A 22,177-nucleotide genomic window follows, 5' to 3' on the forward strand; every position below is an offset into this window, starting at 1 on the left:
GCCACTGGCAGTTCTTTGCGGCAAGAGGCCCTACTTTGGTGTTTCTCAAACACCTTTCTTTCATTTATCACCACCCACTCACCCACCTCAAGGAGCCTTTTAAGAGATTTTTTTCCTAATTGTCCTCTTCTTCCATGAAATTTTAATACCACAGATATTCATTCATATTCTGTGTGTGTGTGTGTGTGTGTGTGTCTGTCTGTCTGTCTGTTTACATACTGTGGTCGTCCCCCACACACAAGAATGAATTTTCACCCCCGAGAATGCATGCCCTGGATGGAATGAAGGGTCTGCTCACATTTGGAGTGAGTGGTGAGGTCAGTCACACGGAGAAGGTGGAGAGGGTGGCCCATGCCCATCACTAACCATGAGAAGCCCTGACTTCGGGTTCCAGCACGGCTAGAGGAGTGTCCTCTCCAGTCACCTTGTCCCCGCCCCATCTGTTCAGCCTGCCTGCCATCCTCCGGGCTCTGCCACCACCTCCTCTCCCTGGCAGGAGCCCTCTGCCCAGTGGTTGGCTGACTGTGATGGAAAGCAGGGTCCTCCATCAAAGCAGCAGCACAGGTAGAGGTGCATAGCTTTCCCCGCCAGCAGGTCACTTCCTTCCCATGCTGTCCTGCAGCCCTTCCCAGCTCTAGGCCTCTCCCCAAACCCTCACTCACTGTTCTCCCTCTGTTCCTTCACCCAAATGAAAGCGTGAGATTTATCAGGTTCCCCAGTCTTGCACTGACCTTTATACTCTTCACTTCACATTTCTTTAATATCCTGCTCACAAACTCTTTGAAGTTCTCAGAAAGTACCTCCCCTGCCCTCACAGTGAAATGGGTTTCAGAGACCCCAGCACATACAGATGGCCACTGCTAGAACTCTCTGAAACCTGGCTTCCTTGTAATTAAGAGCTACAGGACATGCTTCTACCTCCTCTGCCTTTCCAGACTGAGAGCATTCCTAATGCCCTCTTCTACTTGGAGCTGGGAACATGAAGCCAGGCACAGCATAAACCCCTTGGCCCTGGGATCCGCAGGATCATGACCCTCTTTGTTCCTTAGAACCCTCTAACTTAGATCACGGGCTTTTATTTTCCAAAAAAGTTAGCAAGTTAAGGGGCCTCTAAGATGGTACCATCGAGTCTCCCCCACCTTTGTTGAACACCTGCTCTGCTCCAGGCACTGTGCTAGGCCTTTTCACATACATTATCCAATTCAGTATTTACCTCCTATGAGGTAGGTTCCCATATTACAGATAAATAGTCACAAGAGAGGTCACACAAGAGGCTGAGTCACTTGCCTAAGTAGTGAAATCAGGGCTTAAAGTCAGGCCCGTTTAACTCCACACCACTTACTGCATTGTCCCAGGGGAGAAAACATGTTCCCACTTGAGAAAAACATTTTTCCCAGCTGTGTACAGAGGGGCTTCACTGTAGTTTACCATTCTCAAAAGATGACACAGTTAAAAGGGAAGAAGGTGGGATTCAATTCCAGGTGTGTGTTCCCTCGGTGCTTCTTCCCCAAGATCCATGTCTCCTGCCCCTCCATGATTAGCCCTTTAAGGACAAAGAATGGCTTTTCCTCTCCCAGGCCCCACCAGATGTTCATGCCTCAACCTCCTGCAAACAGGAAAGAGGCAGAAGCCCCATTCTTAGAACTTGGAAGCAGGAGCAAAGCAGAAATTGCCACCAAGTTAGCCTGAGGGTAAAGCCACCTCAGCGCCACCTCAGCGGCCCTGCCTGCACGGGGGGTGGAAGGTAGCAGGGAGCCTGGTGGGTTTACACTGATCCTGTCCCTTTCCTGAGCCCCTTGCAATATTCTTTTTTATGAAGAAGAAATAGCACATTGACTTGGGATTTAGTCATATTTCATCCCATTTGCCTTTTCCCTGGCCTCTAAAACCACGAGCCTGGCTGAGGAATTCAGGTCCACAGTGTAGGCTTTGAACAGCTTTGTGTAGGGAGAGGTTTTGAAAAGAAAGGAAAGTGGTATCTACTTGTCAGATGGAATGTGTTAACAAATCAGGGAGGAATGCAAGGACTTTAACTGTTAGGGTCCCTTGGCAGTTTGGGTGATGAATCACCCAGCGTGGGTACGGATTCCTAACAAATGAAGCCTCATGATGACATCACTCTTGCAAGATCATCTGGGTTTCTGTTGTAGGCGCCTGACAAGTTCTTACCTTGGGGATTTTCACCACATGGCGTTTGTTGTTTTTTTTTTTTCCCCCAGCCACAATTAATACCCATCATGCCTTACAATTCACCCACTTTTCTATCAACTGGAATTTGGCAAACTAGGACTTTCACAAGTCTGTCTCATTATCATCCCTCCTACAGGGCATTCTTGGGACACCGTGTGCTTCTCACCTAATCACTCAACACCCAGCCTCCTGATGGTCCTTGATTCAGTCAGCATGTATTTCAGCGGCGAGCCTGGCCTTGCACTAGTCTGAGGGCGTGGACGTGATGAAGATCACAGAGGAGAGCAGGGGCATCTAGGACGGTACCTAATCCAGACTCCTGGGATCAGGGAAAACACAGTGCTTTGAATATGGTGCCAGTCAGCAAATATATGATGACTAAGTTAATAACTGAGTTGAGTCTTAGGAGAGGAGTAGGAGTTAGTCTAAGGATGAGTTCAAGGGGAGATATCTCAATGAATGAAGACCTGTGGTTACATGCGTGAGTAGGAAAAAGTAAGAGATGAAACTGGGTAGGTGGGCGGGAGCGCCTCATGTGCCATGCTAAGGAGCTAAAATGTTATCCTAAGAAAGATGAGAAACGATCAAAGGGCTTTGGGCATGGAAGTAAGGTGGCCTGATTTACAGCAGTATGGAGAATGGAGTGGAAGGGGCCAGACTGGAGACAGAGAGACTAGTTAGGAAGTTAACATGGTCCTTCAGAGGTGATGTGAGCATGAAGTAGGGCAATGGGGTAGGGATGAAATGAGAGGACAGATCAGCAAAATATTTAGAACTTAAACTTGGCAACTGGTGATTATCCAGAAGATCCCCCAGATTTTCAGGGTAGAGTTGCCACAGACTGAAAAGATAAGAAGAGGCCCATGTTCAGCCAGAGTTATGAGTTCGATTCGGGTATGTTGAGTTAGAACTGCCTGCAAGAGACCTGCAGCTGGTCGAGCTGACTCACAGGTAGTTAAGATACACGAATCCCAAGATAGAGGAGAGTGTGGGCTAAAGATAATGACTTAGGACGCCTCATATTCGTAGCAGTCAAAACCATAACAGCACAGGATTTGACACACCCAGGAAATTAGGGGAAATGAGAAGGGCAGTGGGTGAAGGACAGAACCTGAGGAAATACCAATACGGATGGTGGGGGAGAAGGAAGAGAGACCATGGCAGAGACAAAGAAGGAGGGTCAGAGAGACACAGGGACCCAGGAGGGTGCCTTACTGCTCTGTGCTTCTCTCCCCTCTAAACCTTATGGTTGTCCTGTTCCTCATAAGTAAGCTCTTTTACATCCTTACCTCCCCATACAGCCCTTATAGGTGAAAGCGGCTCCTGATCCCAAAGCACATTCTTGCAGCTTCCAGCCATCCCTCCTCTACCCCCCTGAAGAGATTCCTGCATCTTCGTGGCTCATACAATTCAGTTATAAAGGCTCAACCTCCTTTCCTGGTCATTCTCTGTTTATCTAAGCCTGGCATCTACATCACCATTTCTCTCTCCACACCTCCCCCTAGTGCTACCATCATAGGACGACTTCAGTACCATGAGGATGAACCATCACCAAGACTCACAGTTCCTAGATGCCCTCACCTCCAGGGACTCTTCACCTCCACTCCAGCCTCCCATTCCCATGACGACTCCCAGGAAATGGTTAATACCTGGCACTGCTTCAGTTCTGTGGGAATAAACCTCACATCCCACTCTGACCACAACCAGCTCTCTCACCTCTTCTCCTACACTTGTGTTCTCACTTTCCTTAGTTCCCTCCATTTTCTTCTGGCCTGTTGACCCCCTCCTGACCTCTCTTCCTTCTTTACCCGGGTTAGACTCTCCAGTTATTCATCTGGTTATTCTTTTTTTTTATAAATTTATTTATTTATTTATTTATTTTTGGCTGTGTTGGGTCTTTGCTGCACGGGGGCTTTCTCTAGTTGCTGCGAGCAGAGGCTGCTCTTCGTTTTGCGGTGCACAGGCTCTAGGCATGTGGGCTCAGTAGTTGTGGCACGTGGGCTCAGTAGCTGTGGCTCACGGGCTCAGTAGTTGTGGCTCGCGGGCTCTAGAGGGCAGGCTCAGTAGTTGTGGCACACGGGCTTAGTTGCTCCGCGGCATGTGGGATCTACCCGGACCAGGGATCGAACCCGTGTCCCCTGCATTGGCAGGCGGATTCTTACCCACTGCGCCACCAGGGAAGCCCCATCTGGTTATTCTTTCCTGAAATCTTTACTCCCTTTGTACCTTCCCTCTTCCCCCACACCTGCCCAGGGCAACTCTGGTTCCCATTCTCTTCTCTGCTCCTGCCCCAAGCACGCAGTGGGAAACGGGATCCCATACAGAGGGACATCATTAAAGATTCACGGTCTTCACTCTCATCCCTGTAATTCTTCATCGCTATAGAAAACATAAGCCCCTCCCATGGGGAAATAGGAAAAATTGAGCAGTAGCCAGAAGCCCAATCTCTCTCCCAAAATAGCTTCTCCACCTGCTCTATTGCTAGATTTCCACACAGATGTCCTTGGTACAATCTTGACTGCCATTTACCACCTTTATTCTTACCTTGGGCGAGTTACTTAACCTCCTTAAATCCTAGTTTCCTCAGTTTTAAAATAAGGATCCCCCAGGCTTGCTGCCAGCCTCCATGGCACATTGTGCAAATTAGAAGGCGCCTCTCTGAATAGGCGCAGCTTGGGGAGCTGAGCACGGCCTGCAGACCCACAGTCACCCCATCACCGGGGCACCCTCGTGCAGAGCCACCTTGTATGACCAGACACTGCAGCCCCAGCCACGCCCACCTCCACAGGGTTCTTAGGAAACAAAGGCGATAACCTGCACAGTGCCCAGCAGAGAGGAGGACTCTGAGCAGAACCTCAGACAGAAGAGCCCTTGCGGACCACCTGGACTTGGCTCAGCATGTAGGCATGCTCTGCTGGGGTGGCACCTGCAGCCATTTGCAGGCATTGCCTGCCAGCTCCAAGAGGTTTATCACTGTGCTCCCCTCTGTCGTCAGAGAGCAGACCCCTGAGAGACTGGGACGTGAGCTGCTAAGTTCAGTGAGAGAGCAGACCGGGGTCACGGTCAAGGGCTCAGGCAGGCAAGGGGCAGTGGGAGGGAACAGGGAGTGCGGGCAGCTGCACAGAGAGGATGGTCTGCAAGGGAGGAGAAGGGAAATGAGCAGCCAGCCTCCCCAGGGCCACACTGCCTCCCCGCAACCCCACACCCCAGCTCTAGGTGCTGTCCTTAGGAGCACCCACCTCTCAGATTCTCCCTTGGGGTCCTCTCACCAGCTGCTGATGAGTGTCATCCCTACGCCACCAGCCCTGCAGTGTGCCTCGCCCTCCCCCAGGCCCCCACCAGAGGGCTCAGGTATTCCATAGGGTGTGTTTTGCTCCTTCCACTTCACTGTTCCTGCATCTGCCTCCCGGGTCCCACAGGCCAGAACCCCTCAGGACCCAGGAGTATGCAGGCCCTCAAGAGAGCAGGAATTTCAGAATGCTACATCCATTCTCTAAGAGCGGCTCTTCCTTAAGAGGCAATTATTGTGAGAAGGCAATGAATAGTAGCCACGTGGGTATTTTTATTGAAGAAAGATGAATTATGCCATCACCCCTTTTGGCACAAAAATAATTTTCAGTAAAAGGTTAAAGCCATCATGTTGTATCAATGAGAACTATTCCATTATTCCAAGAATGATTGATTGGAAAGTACTTTACTTACAGGAAAATCACAGTGATACAATACAGCTTCTACTTTTAAAGCACTTTCCATTAAAAAAAAATTATAACCAGTGTATAAAAATAGTTATACTGAAGATGTGAATCAACAGCCGAGTAATTTATTGGCACTTGAAAGCCCTGTGGTATAAATAGATTCAACAATGAGACTATCAAGTAACTCTGGGCTGTGGCAACCTAACCTCCATTTTCACTGACACAAAAGAAAGTCACATGTAGTTCAGAAAGGGACATCTGGCCCCCTTGGAAGAGATCACTGGAAGAGAAAAACACGATGGAACTAGGACCATGAGTCAGGCCAACTCAAAGCACTGGGTGAGGCAGTGGAAGAGACACAGGGGACAGAGATATGGTCTCTGCCCTCAGAGAGTTTTCAGGTTGTCCCAGACTGTAGGCCTGTACACACAATCGTCAGTACAATGTTTTAAATGCCTAAGAGAAGTGCAAATGAATATATCACCCCCTTTCTTTCCCTTACACTCTTTGGTGAAAGTTAAGTAGTACTTTTCTACCTTTTCACTCTTAAATTTCAAAGAGCTTTTCCACTGTTGGATGTAATGTGACTTTTAAAATAGTATTCACTGGCCTTCACATCTTTGAGCTGATGGCCCCAGTAGTCTCCCTACTTCCTTGTGTTTGGGGAATGAGGCCAGACTGCTGCCCTCTTTGTGAAGAAGTATGTGGACCACCACCCCTACCCCCACCATCTCACTTCCGGTGAGAAGGTGGAGACTGGGGCAGCTGAGAGTTGGCCCATCAGCAGTCATATAATTGAGCATATACTACTTTTAAGGACTGTATAACTCTGGGGAGTCATCAGATAGGAAAGAACTAGACAAGATTTCTGGCCTCTCAGAGGAGTTTAATACACGGGATTGCCTCAATCAAGGTTCTTGGTTGAAAACAAATCGACCAGCTGTGTTACTGACATGGGGCACTGGACACCATCACAACGCTGCCACTAACATCCCAGAATTCAGTTTTTCTGCAACCACTGTCACAGCCAGAAAATGTTCCTCCCAGTCCCCTGGACTTTCAGGAGGGTGTCACTGCCTAGTCCTTAGTTGCAAAGGAAATTGCCTCAATGAGATGGGGTATCTCCAAATGCAGGCAAGAGGTTCTCTCAGTTCAGTTCACCCCGACTTGTAGTAGATGTCCACTTAACTAAGAAAAAGAGGGAAATCATTCAGAGGCTGAAATTGGCCCATTTGCAAATTCACACCGTGACCGATCCTGATTTTTTTTTTAACTTCGTTAGTAAAATTTCCTTTGTTAAAAACTTCTCGGGACTTCCCTGGTGGTCCAGTGGTAAAGAATCCGCCTTACAATGCAGGGGACGCGGGTTCGATCCCTGGTCAGGGAACTAAGATCACACATGCCGCGGGGCGACTAAGCCCGCGCGACACAACTACTGAGCTCACGCGCCTCAACGAGAGAGCCTGCGTGCCACAAACTACAGGGCCCACGCGCTCTGGAACCCGCGCACCACAACTACAGAGCCCACGGGCCCTGGAGCCCGTGCGCCACAGCTAGAGAAGAGAAAACCCACACGCCACAACTAGAGAGAAGCCCGCGCACCGCAACGAGGAGACTGCGTGCCGCAACTAAGACCCGACGCAGCCAAATAAACTAATTAAAAAAACAATTTGATACAAATCCTTCTTCATTTTTCTCTATATTCTTAAAAAAAATACACACATATTCATAGACACAGGTGTTCTCTTTCCTCTCTCTTCCATTCCCCCCCCCACCCCCGCAACCTCCTATCCATCATGATGCTGAAATCTTTTTTGGCTTAACTAATGGACATTTCTCCAGGTATGTGCATGTATTGCTAACCTTTTCGTATTAATAGCTGCATATTTTTCCATAATACAAATGTACGAGATTATTCATCCATTCTCCTATTTGATAGAAAATCACATTATTTCCAGTGTTTTGCCTTTGGAAACAATGCAGCAATAAGCATCTTTGAGCACATATCCCAATATTATAGGAGTTTTCACTTCTGTAGATTTCCAGAAGCAGGACTGCTAAATCAAAGGACACACACATTTTTTAACAAATACTGTATTACTCTTCCACATTCCTACCAACAATATATGAGAGTATCATTGTCCTCTCCATCTTCATCTTGCTGCTCTTGCTATCAATCTTACTATTTTATCAATCTGATGGGTAAAAAATATTATTTTAATTTGCATTTTACTTAACAGCTGATAACGTAGTATCTTTTCATGTTTGTTTACTGGCCATTTACATTTCCTTTTCTGAAATTGCAGACCTATATCCTTTGTCCATTTTTATCCTGCATTTGTCTTTTCTCCAGCAATTTGAAGGTGTTCTTTGAGTATTAGGAGTATGTCATATGTATTAACAAGAATTTTCACCACATTTGTGCTTTTTAACTTGGATCTTTTTTTTTTTTTTTTTTTTTTTTTTGCCGCACAGCGCGGCATGCGGGATATTGGTTCCCCAACCAGGGCTTGTACACGCACCCACTGCAGCAGAAGCACGGAGTCTTAACCACTGGACCACCAGGGAAGTCCATTTGGCTTTATTTACAGTGTCTTTGGACATATATTTTTAAATTTTTTTTTAATTAAAATCTAATCTTTTTTTCATTATGGCTTTTGGGTTTACTGACTGGCTCGTGGTTTCCCTGCTTGCAATTATTCAAATATTCATCTAAATTTTCATACTATGTTACTGTTTTGTTTTGTTTTGTTTTGTTTTTTGGCTGTGTTGGGTCTTCGTTTCTGTGCGAGGGCTTTCTCTAGTTGCGGCGAGCGGGGGCCACTCTTCATCGCGGTGCGCGGGCCTCTCACTGTCGCGGCCTCTCTTGTTGCAGAGCACGGGCTCCAGACACGCAGGCTCAGTAGGTGTGGCTCACGGGCCCAGTTGCTCCGCGGCATGTGGGATCTTCCCAGACCAGGGCTCGAACCCATGTCCCCTGCATTGGCAGGCAGATTCTCAACCACTGCGCCACCAGGGAAGCCCCCTGTTTTATTTTTTACATTCAAGCCTTTAACCTACCTGGAATTTAATTTTGTGTATGATGTAAGGAGGAATCAAGACTTGAAATCTTAGAGTTTGCCATAACTCTTCATATACTGTAGTATTTTCCATGTTTTCATAATACACCCTCCACCCAGCTCATAATTTCTCTGGTTTCAGACCTTTCTCTTGTCACATTGCTGTGTTGTGAACTGAGGGAGGGCATGCCTGTCTGTCTCTTTCTTTCTCCGTTGTTTCCCTCAGGAAACACTTAATAATAAACAATTGCAAGGCACCTAGCATAGAGCTTGACATATTTTAGGTACTCAGAAAACATTTATGGGAGGAAGGAAAGTGTTGAGTTCACACCTGAGTTACTATGACTCCTTGGCAAGTTGAATATTGACTGCTTATCTGTGTAAACAAGGGGAAATGTCATTCTCCTTAAAGCCATTCACTGTCTCATGAGCTCACTCTGTTCCTTCCTCCTCCTATATCTTTATTCTTTGAGGCCTTCCTTCTCTCTATAAATCTGTCTCATTTCATAAGGATTCCCCTTAGGCAGGCTTTCTTCAACCCTTCCTTAAAATTCAACAGTATTTATAAACTCTGCCACACTATTTAGCATTTAATCCACAATTGATTTTATTCTTTTTCAAGTACCCATCACTGTGCTAGGCACACAGCTTAGTAAATACTTAAACTGCAACTGAAACAATCGTGCATACCAAGGTATAGCCTCAATATTTGTTATGAAAGCTCTTGGGACTAAGGAAGCAACAAACTGGGAAAAACTGGAAAATGACCCTGAAAGCTGTTAAATACCAGAATGATTTTTCAAGTGAAATTGTATCATCATATTTATTTTAAATACATTTGTTGGATGAACACATGACTAGGTACTGCCCTACCTGAAGGCAGAGGTCAACAGACTTTCTTTGGTATTTTCTGTTTCCATGGGTCCCTATATGGCCTTCACCAACTTGGGCCTTTGGAGATTCAGGGGAAATGGAACTAAGCCTTATATGACCCTACATTTAGTTTGAAAATAACATCTGAATGGCTCTCACCACATTCTGCATGCATTTTTAATGAAGAAACAGCTAATTCTAGGGCTAGGGCAGAGAATATACAAGATGAGCCTGGAGCATCTTATAATGTCAGAAAATAAGAAAGTGCTCAAAAAATAAAATGATGGAAGTATGTCAAAGGGACACAAGTACCAACTGAAAGAACTCCCAACTGCCAAAGCTGGAACAATTTGAGCAGCAAAATAAATAATGTAGTGCTGGATTATAGCCTAAGGAATAAAATAAATATCCCTGAGTTCATACTGATATAAATGAGCAGCTGAATAAATAAATGAGGGAGAAGAAACAAATCTCCCATAGAGAAGAATTCCAAATAATTTATGGAGATACTCCACCCTCAGGGAGGTAGAGCATAACTCCCCACCCCTCAAGTGTGGACTATACTGTGATTTGCTTCCAAAGAGCAAGTATAAAAAGAGAAAGTAACTTTACAATGGTGAAACCTGGCAAAGACTACCTTAGCCAAGTGCTCAAGATTAACATCATCAGTGATAAGTCATGTTGACAGTATGTACCCTTGATACGACATGTTGACAGTATGTACCCTTGATACGACATGATGAGAATGACACTTCACCTTTGTGGTCTTCCTCCCCAAAACCGTAAATACAGTTTAATCATGAGAAAAACAGACAAATCCCAATTGAGGTACATTCTACAAAATACTCAACCAGTCCTCAAAACTATCAAGGTCATCAAAAACAAAATGTCTAAGAAACTGTCACAGCCTACAGCAGTCGAAGGAGATATGACAACTAAATGTAATCCAGGTATCCTGGATGAGATCTTGGAACAGAAAAAACACATTAAGCAAAACTAGTGAAATCCGAATAAAGTATGTAGTTAAATTAATACGATAATGCTATTATTTCGTTAGTGGTGACAAATGTACCATAATAATGTAAGATGTTTACAGAACTAGATGTGGGGTATATGGAAATTCTCTACTATCCCTGTACCTTTTCTGTACATCTAAAACTATTTTAAAATAAAAAGTGTACTTATATATTTTGAAAATACAGTTTGGGCAACAGATGGCTACATGCTTATCTCTACAACTGTGCTTTTAATTACAGGGCGCTGGTGACAGTTTTGTGGGAGCGTTGGCCTTCTACCTGGCTTACTACCCTAATCTGTCCTTGGAAGAAATGCTCAAGAGATCCAATTTCATCGCAGCAGTCAGTGTCCAGGCTATAGGAACACAGTCATCTTATCCGTACAAAAAAGACCTGCCCCTTGATCTGTTTTGATTGCTATTAACTCCAAAATAAATATACCTGGCAATAAAGTGTACTTGGGGATGGCCACTCTTAACTAGCAACTTACTGTCATCTTCTCCTTTCTTTGCAAATACTATTTTCATTTACTAAGTCATCCTCAAGCCTTCATTCATTTCTTTATAATGATGATTTCTTTGCTTTTCATGCAGAAGTCAACTAGACAGAATTAAGGATTCCACAACGAAGACTTGTACAAACAATACTACTATTCAGGAACCAGCAAACTCTACTGCCAACACATCATGATACTATAATGTACACCATACAGCAGAGGTTGCATACAATGGTGTCTAGAGTCAGAGCAGAGAATGTTAAATAAGGGAAGGAGGCATATGAATTGGGCCACTCAAGCAGTTCCTTAGCGGGGCGGCTGACATTCAGCTTTGCCTTTAGTGTTGTCAAAGCTTCTGGTTTTGCAAGGGAAGCCAGAAGTTTGGATGTTTATTGAAATCTTTCAACATTTAAGTATCAGCAACTGATTTTTTTTAATTGTAAATACCACCTGTGGGCTGCTTTCAGCCCATGTGCTGAATAGACAAGTCATTTGCTAAGCCAGATTCTAAGTTTTTTGAAAAAAAGGTGATTCATGCATGTCACAGACCCTTTACACTGGGCTTAGGTAGGATCAGGTGAAGGATTTTTCTTGTAACCCAAGACCACAATGTAGTTTCCATCTAAAAACAGCCAAGATCTCACCTAGTATTGCTTTGAATTAGAGCTTTAACAAAAGATGCCAGAAAAATAGCTGATTGACTATAATGCCACAAGCCTCTAAGATTCAACAACTGTCTAATTTCATTTCCAGAGAGCTGCGCTCACATTTCCTCAGGAGACAGATTGGGCCACAGGGAGGAACACCTGTTATTTTGGAACAACATTGGTTTCTTAATGCTTGTGGTCATGGTGAACACTCTATCCTTCTCCCCTATAAATGCAGTAGGATACGTACCAGCAGAGCTCAAAATGTGAGCTGATCCTTACCTTCAACCAGAAATTTGACAAGTAAAGGAGAAAATGGGCAATTTTGAAAATCTGTAGTAAACAATAGCTTGAGTGGCAAAGTGTACAGATCTGGGTAGGGCAGGAGTCCTTATCTGATAGGGATTTCCAAGCTGATTAGCTGTGTGGTACCACTGCCCCAGAAGCCCTAGCCATTAGCTTTATGGAAATACACTATAGCACCTCTTATTTAAAAAAAAAAAAAAAAAAATCTAGGAGTTAAAGCGGTCCAAAGCTGTCCTAGAAAATCCTAGATGCTACTTTGGAGACATGAGTTTGAGAATATGGACCAATGGCATTTTTCTAATTATATAAGCACAAAGCAAAAATAGCAGTTCTCTTGGTTTCTTCCGTGTTACAGCTGGCTCCCTTCTTGCCATTCCTGCTCACTGCTGCCATCTCTGCTACTGCACGGGAGTTCTTTCAAGATCACTCTGGACTGTGACTGCCTTTTCTGTGAAGTACAAGAAAGAGCAGACTGGAAACTCCTGCACAAATCTCACTATGGAAAATTTTCTTTTCTTATATGAAACAATGGTTATTTTTTAGGAATGTAGTTTTTAAAATTTCAAATAGTGGGGGAAAACACCACTAAGAGACAATAGTACAGGCTATTTTAATATTTTTATTAAGGGCTATAAAAATATCCAGAAAGATAAATAAATGTGATGCAATGATGTATGTCCTAATATGAAGAACTTTCTTTCACTGCATTGTTTTCCTTCACAATGGCCTTCAAATCACAGGAGGCAGTGATTCCATGCCATTTCCTCTTCTTTCATTACACGCTGCAGAATTTCTGAATCAGTATCCCGCCCTCAGTCTTCTCATTTATAAATCAAATTCATTTTCAATCCATTGTTTAGAGGGAGCGTATTTTTTTCTGTTCCACAAAGAGGACTTTTTTTTTCACTGTCGGAGGAGAAAAAAGGATTGTAGCAGAAAACTAAAAAGTATCGTCACCATTTTTTAATAAAAATACATATCAGACCATGAGCCCTCTCTTCTTTTACTTTCCTTTGTCATGAGGATGGAGCTGACTTGCTAACTCAGTTCCTCAATCCCAGAGATCAGAGAAGACTGGAGAAAATGGTAAGGAAAACAAGGGAAGGTGCACCAGCCAATCAGTGGCATCCTTGGTACCCCACAAGGTCACATTTCAACCAATGTGAAATAATCAAATTTAAAAAAAGAAAATTACAAGCAAAAAAATGAAAAACAAATGTCTTCACCCAGCTAATGTCCACTCTTGTAGGAAGTAAAGCAAGAGCTAGACTCCAGAAAAAAAGCAGTAAAAACTGAGCAGACCACAGAAGAAAAGGAAGCCTGGCTGAAAGAGTAAATACACATTAAACCTTGTACTTTCCAGAAATGGTTTCATATACCCAAATATAAATTTTCAAGTTTGGTAATAGATTTAACATCATAACCCAAATCTTATTATTTTAAACATCATAACAGAGTACAGTTCTCTGAAACACGCAAAACAAAAATTCTAACTGCCTGGATGAAAGATTAGAGACTAGATGCTAGGCAATAAGGTTTTCATAGTTCCTGTAACGCCCTATTATAGCACTCCATTAACATCACATATCTCTCCCTCCCTCTCTCTCTCTCTCTCACACACACACACACACACACACAAACCACCTGAATTCTTCTTTGCCAAAAAACCAAAAACAGTGCATCCAGGAAGATCCAGGAACTCAAAAGACTAAGACACAACAGCAATTCACTTGTCCCTACCACATAAAGAGATTTTAGCTTTGTTTTTTTGTTATTCTTCTGTATCAATATGGATACCCTGTATATGAGATTCCCAAACTGTCTATGATTAAGAATTAGCTAGAGAGCTTATTTAAATACACTCCTACTTCTTACCTCCACCTCTACCCTAATTCTGGTTCTGTAGAACTAGAGGGGGACTGGAAGTCTGTATTTTTTCAAAACCCTCAGATGATTCTGATGGGCAGCTGAAATTAATAACCATTAACCAGTCAACAGAATTTTATCTATAAATTTAAAATACATATTTTATTACTTTGTATATAGGGATATTTTTAATATACTTCAAATCATCTAATATTAAACATAAGTAGGACTGATGCTCCTTCAAAGTCCAAGGAAGACTACAAAGCACTGTAAGACAGTAGTAAAGAACCCAAACAGCTTCCCATCAGACAATGTTATTCATTGCAAGAAATATTTCCCCCATGTTTTTCTACATGGAACTAAAAAATGGATTAAAAAAAGAATTTGTCTCATGGATAACCAGTCAGGAGATTATTTAAATGACATTGAACAGAAGTAACTGATGAATATTAGTAAAGCAAGGCTTTATTCATAAAAATTTTGATTTACTTGCTGCATTCCTTCCCTTAATTCAAAGAATAGATATTTAAGTTCACAAAACTGTGCTAGGCAAAGTGGAATTTATGAAAGCGTAAAAGTCCCTGCTTTAATACCAGTATATCATGAGGTGCCTGTATGGATGTCCAGTAAGCCCCACAGGAACCTAAAGATCAAAGGGGACTGGAATGGTGAGGGAAACGCCTCACAGAGAGGGTCAAGTTTAGCCTCTAAAGCAGCAGCAGCATCTGGATGAGCTAAAACAGGAAAGGGCATATAGTGTAGAGAAATCGTGATAGGAGGTAAGAATGACAGTGTTGACCGCAGGGGAAGGTCCTGATTAAAAAAAAAAAAAAAGAAAACAGACTAATTTGGCTCCATGTAATAGAAAAAATATGGGGCCTGGAGTCAAAAAGACTGGGTTCAAACCTTGGCTCCACCATTTATCTACTGTGAGTCCTTGGGCAAATTTCTCAAAATACTTTTCCTTCAGCTTTCTTCCCTATGAGAGGGATAACTCCATCTCCCTCACAGGTTGCCAGACAGCAAACACTGAGTATGTGTTAGATGAGTTGAAATGACACACTGCTATCCACAATCATAAACATAAATTAATTTTCTGTCAAAATATTTGCTGCTTAATTCACAGAAGAATGAATCTGTCAAGTTCTTTCCCTACATCTAATTTAAATCTATTCTGCTTCAATTAAAGTCTATATTTTCTTGTTTAGTCATCCAAGGAATTAAAACTGACAAGTTTTCATTTTCTTTATAATAAACCTTCATATATTTAACAAAGTTTAATAAGCTTATGCCTCAGCCTTTAATCCTTCCTCCTTGGAAATTTGCATCTAGCTTTATATGAGGAAAAGGAGTTTGAAAGGACTTAGGCTGGTTCTAGCCATAGAGTATACCATAAAGTACTCAAATAATTGGGAATTTTTCCATGTTTCCTTGCCTGATTTCCTTCATAAAGCAGACAAGCAAAACATTACCCTTAAACTAACCATTTATTCACTGCAGTAAAATATGCTGGGAGAACTGCCAAGCTATTTGGTACCCTGGGCAATGGGGCAGGCCGCAAGGCAAACATCACGCAAGCCTCCACGGCATTCAGTAAGTGGGCAGAAAGCCAATCGCTCTGCTATCCCAGAACATTCTCTTCTTCAGAAGAGGCAAAGTTGTGCTGTCATGGCTCCAACCATTCCTTATCAGAAAAGCTCTAATCATCTGTTTGAAATTAATATATGAATCTTTTCTTCCACTTTCAACTTACAGTCAGAACTGTTTATGGTTGTATCCTTTCCCAATCTCAAAACTTAAAATCAGTCTGACGAATAGTAAGTTCCTAACACCTCCATACTAACAGTGAAAATTCCAATACATTTTCACACTTAAAATATCAGAGAAGGTTATTCAATCAACATTTATTAATGTTGTACAAGTTCCTAAAAAACTCTGAAGGAGCTAAAATGCTAGAAAAACAGCTACTTTCTTGTAAAGTTCATCACTTTGGATTTTCACCAGCTGATACAAAGAAATCAGAGGGAGAAAACCACCACACCAATCCAGTATCACATTGCTATGGTCTGAATGTCTGCGCTCCCCCAAATTTACATCGAAATCCTAACCTCCAAAAATGATGGTATTAGGAGGTAGGGCCTTGGGGAGGTGCTTTGGTCATGAGGGTGGAGCCTTCATGAATGCGATTCATTCTCTTATAAAAGAGACTCCAGAGCTTGCCTGCCCCTCCACCATGTGAGAACACCGCAAGAAGAACCCCTTCCTATGAACTAGGAAGAGGGCCCTCGCCAGAAAGCGACCATACTGGCACCTTGATCTCGGATGTCCCAGGTCCCAGAACTCTGAGAAAGAAAGATCTGTTGTTTATGAGTCACCCAGTCTGTGGTACTTTGTTATATCAACGCAGACTAAAACATATACCTTATCATTCTAATAATTTTTCCACCATATGAGATATCATCTTGAAATTCAGACTCCTAATTATCAGGTACAAACCTAGAATCCCCTTTTTATTATAATAAAGAATGACCAGAAATCTTAACACCAAAAAAACAGCAGGAAATTTTATTTCTGTTAAAGAACGGAATTTATACCAATTTTAGGCTGACAACTGGGCTTCTCAGAGCCTTTTCTAAATGCCTCCTTACATTGGTACAGCCCTCATTTTTTTTTTAAGGTGGTATTATTTTTGTTTTTCTTAGACATTGACGAATGCAGCATAATGAACAGTGGTTGCGAGACCTTCCGTACAAACTCTGAAAGCAGCTAGTAACATAGCTGTCAGCCAGATTCGCATTAATGCCCAACCACAGCTCACGCACCAGTAAGTGAGTTTTCGCCTCCTATGAAATCTCTCGATAACAGGTCCATACGTAGTGATTCAGGGCCTAGGCTTGGAGTCAGACAGTCCTGAGTTCAAATTTGTATTTTGTCACATATTTTAGCTGTGTGCCTTGATTAAGATCCTTGGTACCAGATTCCTAACCTATAACATGGGGTTCAGATTGCCCGGAGAGTATGGGTGCTTATGTTACTATGCATTCACATATCTGAAGACCTGAAGACTTGTGTAGGTAAACAAAGAAGACAGAATTTTCCATTTGGTCTGGTTATTCACAAGCACTAGTTTGTTTCCTTTCTCTCAAGGATCACTGTCTTTTGTTGCCTATATTGTCCTTTTGTTGTTGTTGAGTTTCAAGTGGGAAAGTAAATTCGGTCCCATTGCTCCATCTTGGCCACAAGTGAGTCTAGCAGGTCTTGTTCTCAGTTAAAGAAAAAGTTGATTATGACATTAAGTGCCTATCTTTCATTATATCATGGATTAATTTGGATAAGTAAGATTCTAGCACCAGTTTCAACTCTGATCACCAACCAGGTGTCTCACAATTCAACTCAACTCTGACACTATCCGCCTGGAGACAGTAACTCAGGAACAGCCAGATGGAAGTGACGCACAGGGCAAGGTACGGGGAAGGGGAGTGAAGCTTCTGTGCCCTCTCTGAGCATGCCAGTCTCCCAGAATCCCCACGTGATTACCAACCCAGAAGCTCTGGCACAGCCATTATTAAGAGGCAATTATAAAGGGGCTGTTTAGAAGCAAAGGCACAAAAATGAGATGAATGGCCTGCAGTTTTGTTTGCTAGTTAATTTTGCATAAATTGGCTCATGAAATCCAAAAACAGGATAGGCTACCACCAACAGTAATCAGGGTGCTGACCCTTTTTATCTGGACTTGGGAACATTTGTCTTTTTCAGACAAATGTTTCTATCCACTGAGGCCATTTAAATTTATCACTTACTATGTCATTTTAGCAGATGGTACAAAACAGCAAATGAAATTTCCTACCCTCCTACTCTAATATATAGACAGCATACTCCTTTAACTCGAATCTGGACCTAATTACTTGCCACTGTTGGGCAGATGACCCCAGCAGAACATTCCCTCCCTTTTTCAAGACTCTTCTCTGTTTCCAGAACAATATCCCCTATTCTATTTACATGGCTGCTTTCTCACCTTCAAATCTTTGGTTAACTATCTCCTACTGGATAGACTTTCCCTGAACCATCCTATCTAAAGGATAAAGGTAGGATCCACCTCCCCCCAACTTCATCCTGTATCTCAGCATCCTGCTTGTTTCTCTCATAGCACTTAGCATAATTTGTCAATTTTCCTTTCTCTCCCTTCCAAAACCAGACTGTAAGTGCCAAAACCACAGGTACTGAGTCTATCTTGTGTCTTCGCATATCCCAGCACCTGGGATACTAACTAGCACCACGGTAAACTTTCAATATGTACTTGGAATGAATGCTATAGTGACAAAGGGGCCACAAAACTGCCAAAGATGTTCAGCATCAATCTGAAAAGGGCATCAGGCCTTGAAAGCATTTGAATTTATTATGGAGTAACTTCTCTGAATCTTACCTACTGGATCATAATGCAAGAGAGTCAGTTTCTCCCGTAGTCGGCTTCTCTTAGTGTTGAAGGAAAAACCTGTTCCAGCTTGGCTCAACATTTTCACCAGAATTGTTCTAAGATTTAAAAGCAAGTTGTTACAAGCTGAGGAAACAGAACAAAATCAGTCATGGGGGGATGGCACATTTTGAGAACCCTATACAGCAGTATTACTTGTGAGACATCACTTAAGCCTTAAGTTCAGTTCTAAGACAGCCTATTTTTCCATATATCACAGCTTGAAAGGTTCTGATTCCCAAGGTTTGTTCCATTACACAGGGTGCCTTGGTAATGACCTGACCAAAGCAACAAGAACAATCAAACCACACTGTGGGAATAGACTCAGACACCCACCTTTTAGAAAGAGCAGAAGTCAGGAGTGGGGAAAATACGCAAGTACTGGTAACCCTAGCTGGCCAGTCAGGAAGATGGCTGTCTCAGAAGAGCCCTATCTTCCAGGGATGAGTAATAAGAGTAAAATCAGGAAAGGACAGAATAAAGGTATTGGAACTTTTACATTGACAATGTGCAAAACCTTGTTCCCCTTCATATTTTGTTTAAGTTCTAGTCATCCAAAGCATTAAAGTTCATATTTTGCCTCACTGGACCTTTTAATACCTCATACTATTTGTTACTCTTGCACATGTCTTATCTCCCTATGTAGATCATGCTATCTGATTTTTCATCTAATTCCGAAAAAGAATTTGAAGCATTCAAATATACAATATATCTAAGATATATTACACATCTTTGCATCCCTTTCAATGTACAGCACAGTGCCTCATACTAAGAGGGATATAATATCTGTTGATTAAGATAGACAATAATTAGTCATTCATTCAAAAAGATTCAACAAATATCTATTAAGTGCTTACTCCGTGGAAAGCACTATAGGAAATGCAAAGCCCTGTAAGTCCACATCTGCACCTTGAAGAACTAACAGTAATAGTATGGAAGGTGAGTTGTGTACACAAGGTCTGTAAGGCAAGACATATATGACAAATGGCACAAGGATTCAAACATGACAGGCAGGGAGCATCTCTAAAGAAACTGAAGGCATGGGAGATTCCTACAGAACCTGAAAGTGGGAAATAAATAACTGGATTGTGGGAAAAGCTATAATAATCAATAAAAAATATTGAGGGTAAAACACTAACATACATGTTTTTCATTAACTTTAATCCAAAAAACCTAGTTTTAAGGATTTGTGATGTGTCTTGGGTTGTAAACAAAGGCTGCTTTAGAATTTTTCTATTTTTAACGCAGAAAATCTTACTTCGGTTATTGTCTACAAAATTTATTTTGAAATGCCAGTTTGGTATTTATAGTCTCTCTGGTACAGCATGGAATCTTTAGCCTTTGCTATTTTTGAAATGCTTATACCATGAAGGCAAAGGATTACAAAACTCAATAAAACAGGCTCTGTCGATTAATCAAATCACAGCTTGCTCTGCTAGATTCCTGTAGTGGGATCCAGACAAACTTCCCTTGGTCCTCAATTTGAGGAAACAGAATTGCAGTGGTAGTCCAAAGAGAGCACGGGGACCCTGATGATTTGTTTAGGAACAAGACAGCAAGAGCAACTTTTAGTAAATTATCTGAATGTTCACTTAAGTAGGTCAGTTGGGAAGGAGGGAAAATATTTTTTGAAACAGTTCATAGGGCCAAAATAATTCATCAAGTAACTAATCCTCAAATCAATTTTTAGAAAATTGAAGCCAAATGCTTAATTTAACATAAGGATTCATTGGCAGCAGTGGGACTAATGAATCTAACATAAACAAGTGAAGTTTAAAAAGAGAAAAACTTTTACTTACTTTGACTTGGTCTTGGCAACTTTTTTGTAGGGAGGAAAGAGAAAAGAAAAATAACGATTTATTATCTTGCTTATGCAAAGCTCATATAATGTCAGGATAATCAAAATTATTTAAATCATGAAGTAGGCCATAAATTGTCACTCAAGTAACTACTCCCTAGCTATTAGGGATCCCGTTAGGATTTTATAGAAGCTTTTTAAAAATCCAATCAGACCACCACAGTTCTGGATGTAATGCTATGCAGTCTCTTTTCAGTTGGACTGGTTACCTTTTAAATCTTCCTAAACTAAGATCTGCTCCACTTGCTCCTCTTCTAAGGTGCAAACATTTGCACTAGAACAAGCCTCTTGTTTGGTAAGTTAACCTGTGCAAACTCCAACAACCATCACATCAGGTGGAGAAGTGAAACTAACTCTAACCGGGAAGTCAGCCTGGTGCATGGAAGAACACTTGTCTTGGGAGCCAGAGGGCTTCTTTCCCAGCCCAGCTGTATGACCTAGAGTCAATCACTGCTCCTCATTTTTAGAGTTCTAAACGACTGAACTAGAGGTTTTCCCCAGTTAGCACGTCCGGAGATTCTACTGACACACCGCTACAGAGGCCGGGGGAAAGCGCCCCACTCCTGCCGGGCTGACTCTACAGTCCGAACGAACCGCAACTGATGCAAAACCAGCGCCCCAGACCCCCGAGACCCACTAGCCCCGCCGTGAGCGCGGCGCGGGGCATGCCGGGCGCTGTAGTCCTGAAGGCCTGGGAAGTCGCAGCGGCAGCTTCCCGGCCGACGCGCGCACCCCACCCCGCAACTTCCCGGGGCCCGCCTGTCACGGCCTCCCGCCCCCGCTGCAGGCCCTGCCGCCGCCTCCAGCCCCACTTACAGGTGACCGCGGACAGGAACATTTCGACAGCAGCCTCGGTAACAGGTCCGAATTCCCGCAACGAATAACTGCTTCCGGGGCACAGGCCTGTTCCGGAAGAGGATTCCGGGAGTGCTCCGAAGCCACGCCCCCTTGTAAATCTCAGGGCTGAACCCGCCTCTAAGCTGTGTTCTTTACACTCCAGGTGTCTCTTTTGTGGTGCTGGAGTGTGGAGTCCCCTCCCCTTTTGGAGAGGGACTTTGTTATCGCTCGGGGTTCGCGACCCAGACCCTGACTCCTACTTCTGGGTCAGAGTTAGGTGCTTTCCATACATGTTTCATAAATAATCGCAGCCGCCTACATTAAAGCCACAGAAACTCCCTATGTTCCTCAGCCGCTTCAGGCTATCGGGCTCCCGCGTTATTTCCTTAAATTTGTTGCCTTCTTTTGCCTCCTCTGGCCCATCTCCATCTCCACCTAGTTAACATCTACTCTCAGTCCCTCCAGAATTGAGAACTCCACCTGAATATCCCTATTCCTTAATTATATGTTGGATTTCTAGGAGGGCAGGGCCCTGTGCATCTTGTTAACTGCTGTATCTAAGCACCTGCGTGGCAATAGGGACCGAATAGCTGAGATTGGGAGCGCTGACATAACTTGCTTAATGTCACAAAACTAGTAAACGGCAGAGTCAGAATTTGAACCCAGATTCTGTCTGACTGCAAAGACTCATGCCTTTCCCTCTAGACATTGGGACCTAACCACTTTGCCATCTTCCAATCTTCACCTCTCTGCAAGGAACCTGGGCTCCTTCAACACCAGGTACTTCAGCCGAAACCTCATTTCCCAATAATCAGGACTTTAGGATTTTTTCTAATCTGTGATTTTACCTATATATTAAATTT

General features: G+C 43.0%; 2 protein-coding genes across 6 annotated transcripts in view; one reads left to right on the top strand and one right to left on the bottom strand.

The window, feature by feature from the left end:
- Nucleotides 1-12,565, top strand: part of RBKS (ribokinase) — an 84,792-nt gene extending 72,227 nt beyond the window's left edge. For 2 of the 5 annotated variants that reach the window (XM_036872870.1, XM_036872872.1), the window contains exons 8-9: nt 243-317; nt 11,074-12,565. In XM_036872870.1, the coding sequence (XP_036728765.1) occupies nt 243-317; nt 11,074-11,247 (249 nt within the window). In that variant the 3' untranslated portion in view covers nt 11,248-12,565. Of the gene's footprint in view, nt 1-242; nt 318-8,360; nt 8,451-11,073 lie in introns of those variants that run through there. The other 3 variants (XM_036872873.1, XM_036872874.1, XM_036872871.1) reach the window with 3 other exon arrangements.
- A 316-nt stretch (nt 12,566-12,881) lies between these two features.
- On the bottom strand, nt 12,882-21,402 carry MRPL33 (mitochondrial ribosomal protein L33). Its single transcript, XM_036872875.1, has 4 exons — nt 21,294-21,402; nt 20,419-20,437; nt 18,572-18,678; nt 12,882-13,188 (listed from the first exon to the last, which is right to left on the bottom strand). Exons 1-4 carry the CDS (start codon nt 21,313-21,315, stop codon nt 13,139-13,141), a joined length of 198 nt encoding a protein of 65 aa, XP_036728770.1. The 5' UTR covers nt 21,316-21,402; the 3' UTR covers nt 12,882-13,138.
- Between the last annotated feature and the right edge of the window lie 775 nt (nt 21,403-22,177).

This window comes from Balaenoptera musculus, chromosome 13 (assembly GCF_009873245.2).
Source record: "Balaenoptera musculus isolate JJ_BM4_2016_0621 chromosome 13, mBalMus1.pri.v3, whole genome shotgun sequence".
In the NCBI taxonomy this organism is placed as follows: domain Eukaryota; kingdom Metazoa; phylum Chordata; class Mammalia; order Artiodactyla; family Balaenopteridae; genus Balaenoptera; species Balaenoptera musculus.

Coding starts and splice junctions, on each gene's coding strand:
- MRPL33 (XM_036872875.1), bottom strand. CDS start 21,315: ATGTTCCTGTCCGCGGTCACCT. Junction 13,189..18,571: donor CTTGCATTATGATCCAGTAG/GTAAGATTCAGA, acceptor CTCCTCCGACAG/TGAAAAAAAAAGTCCTCTTT.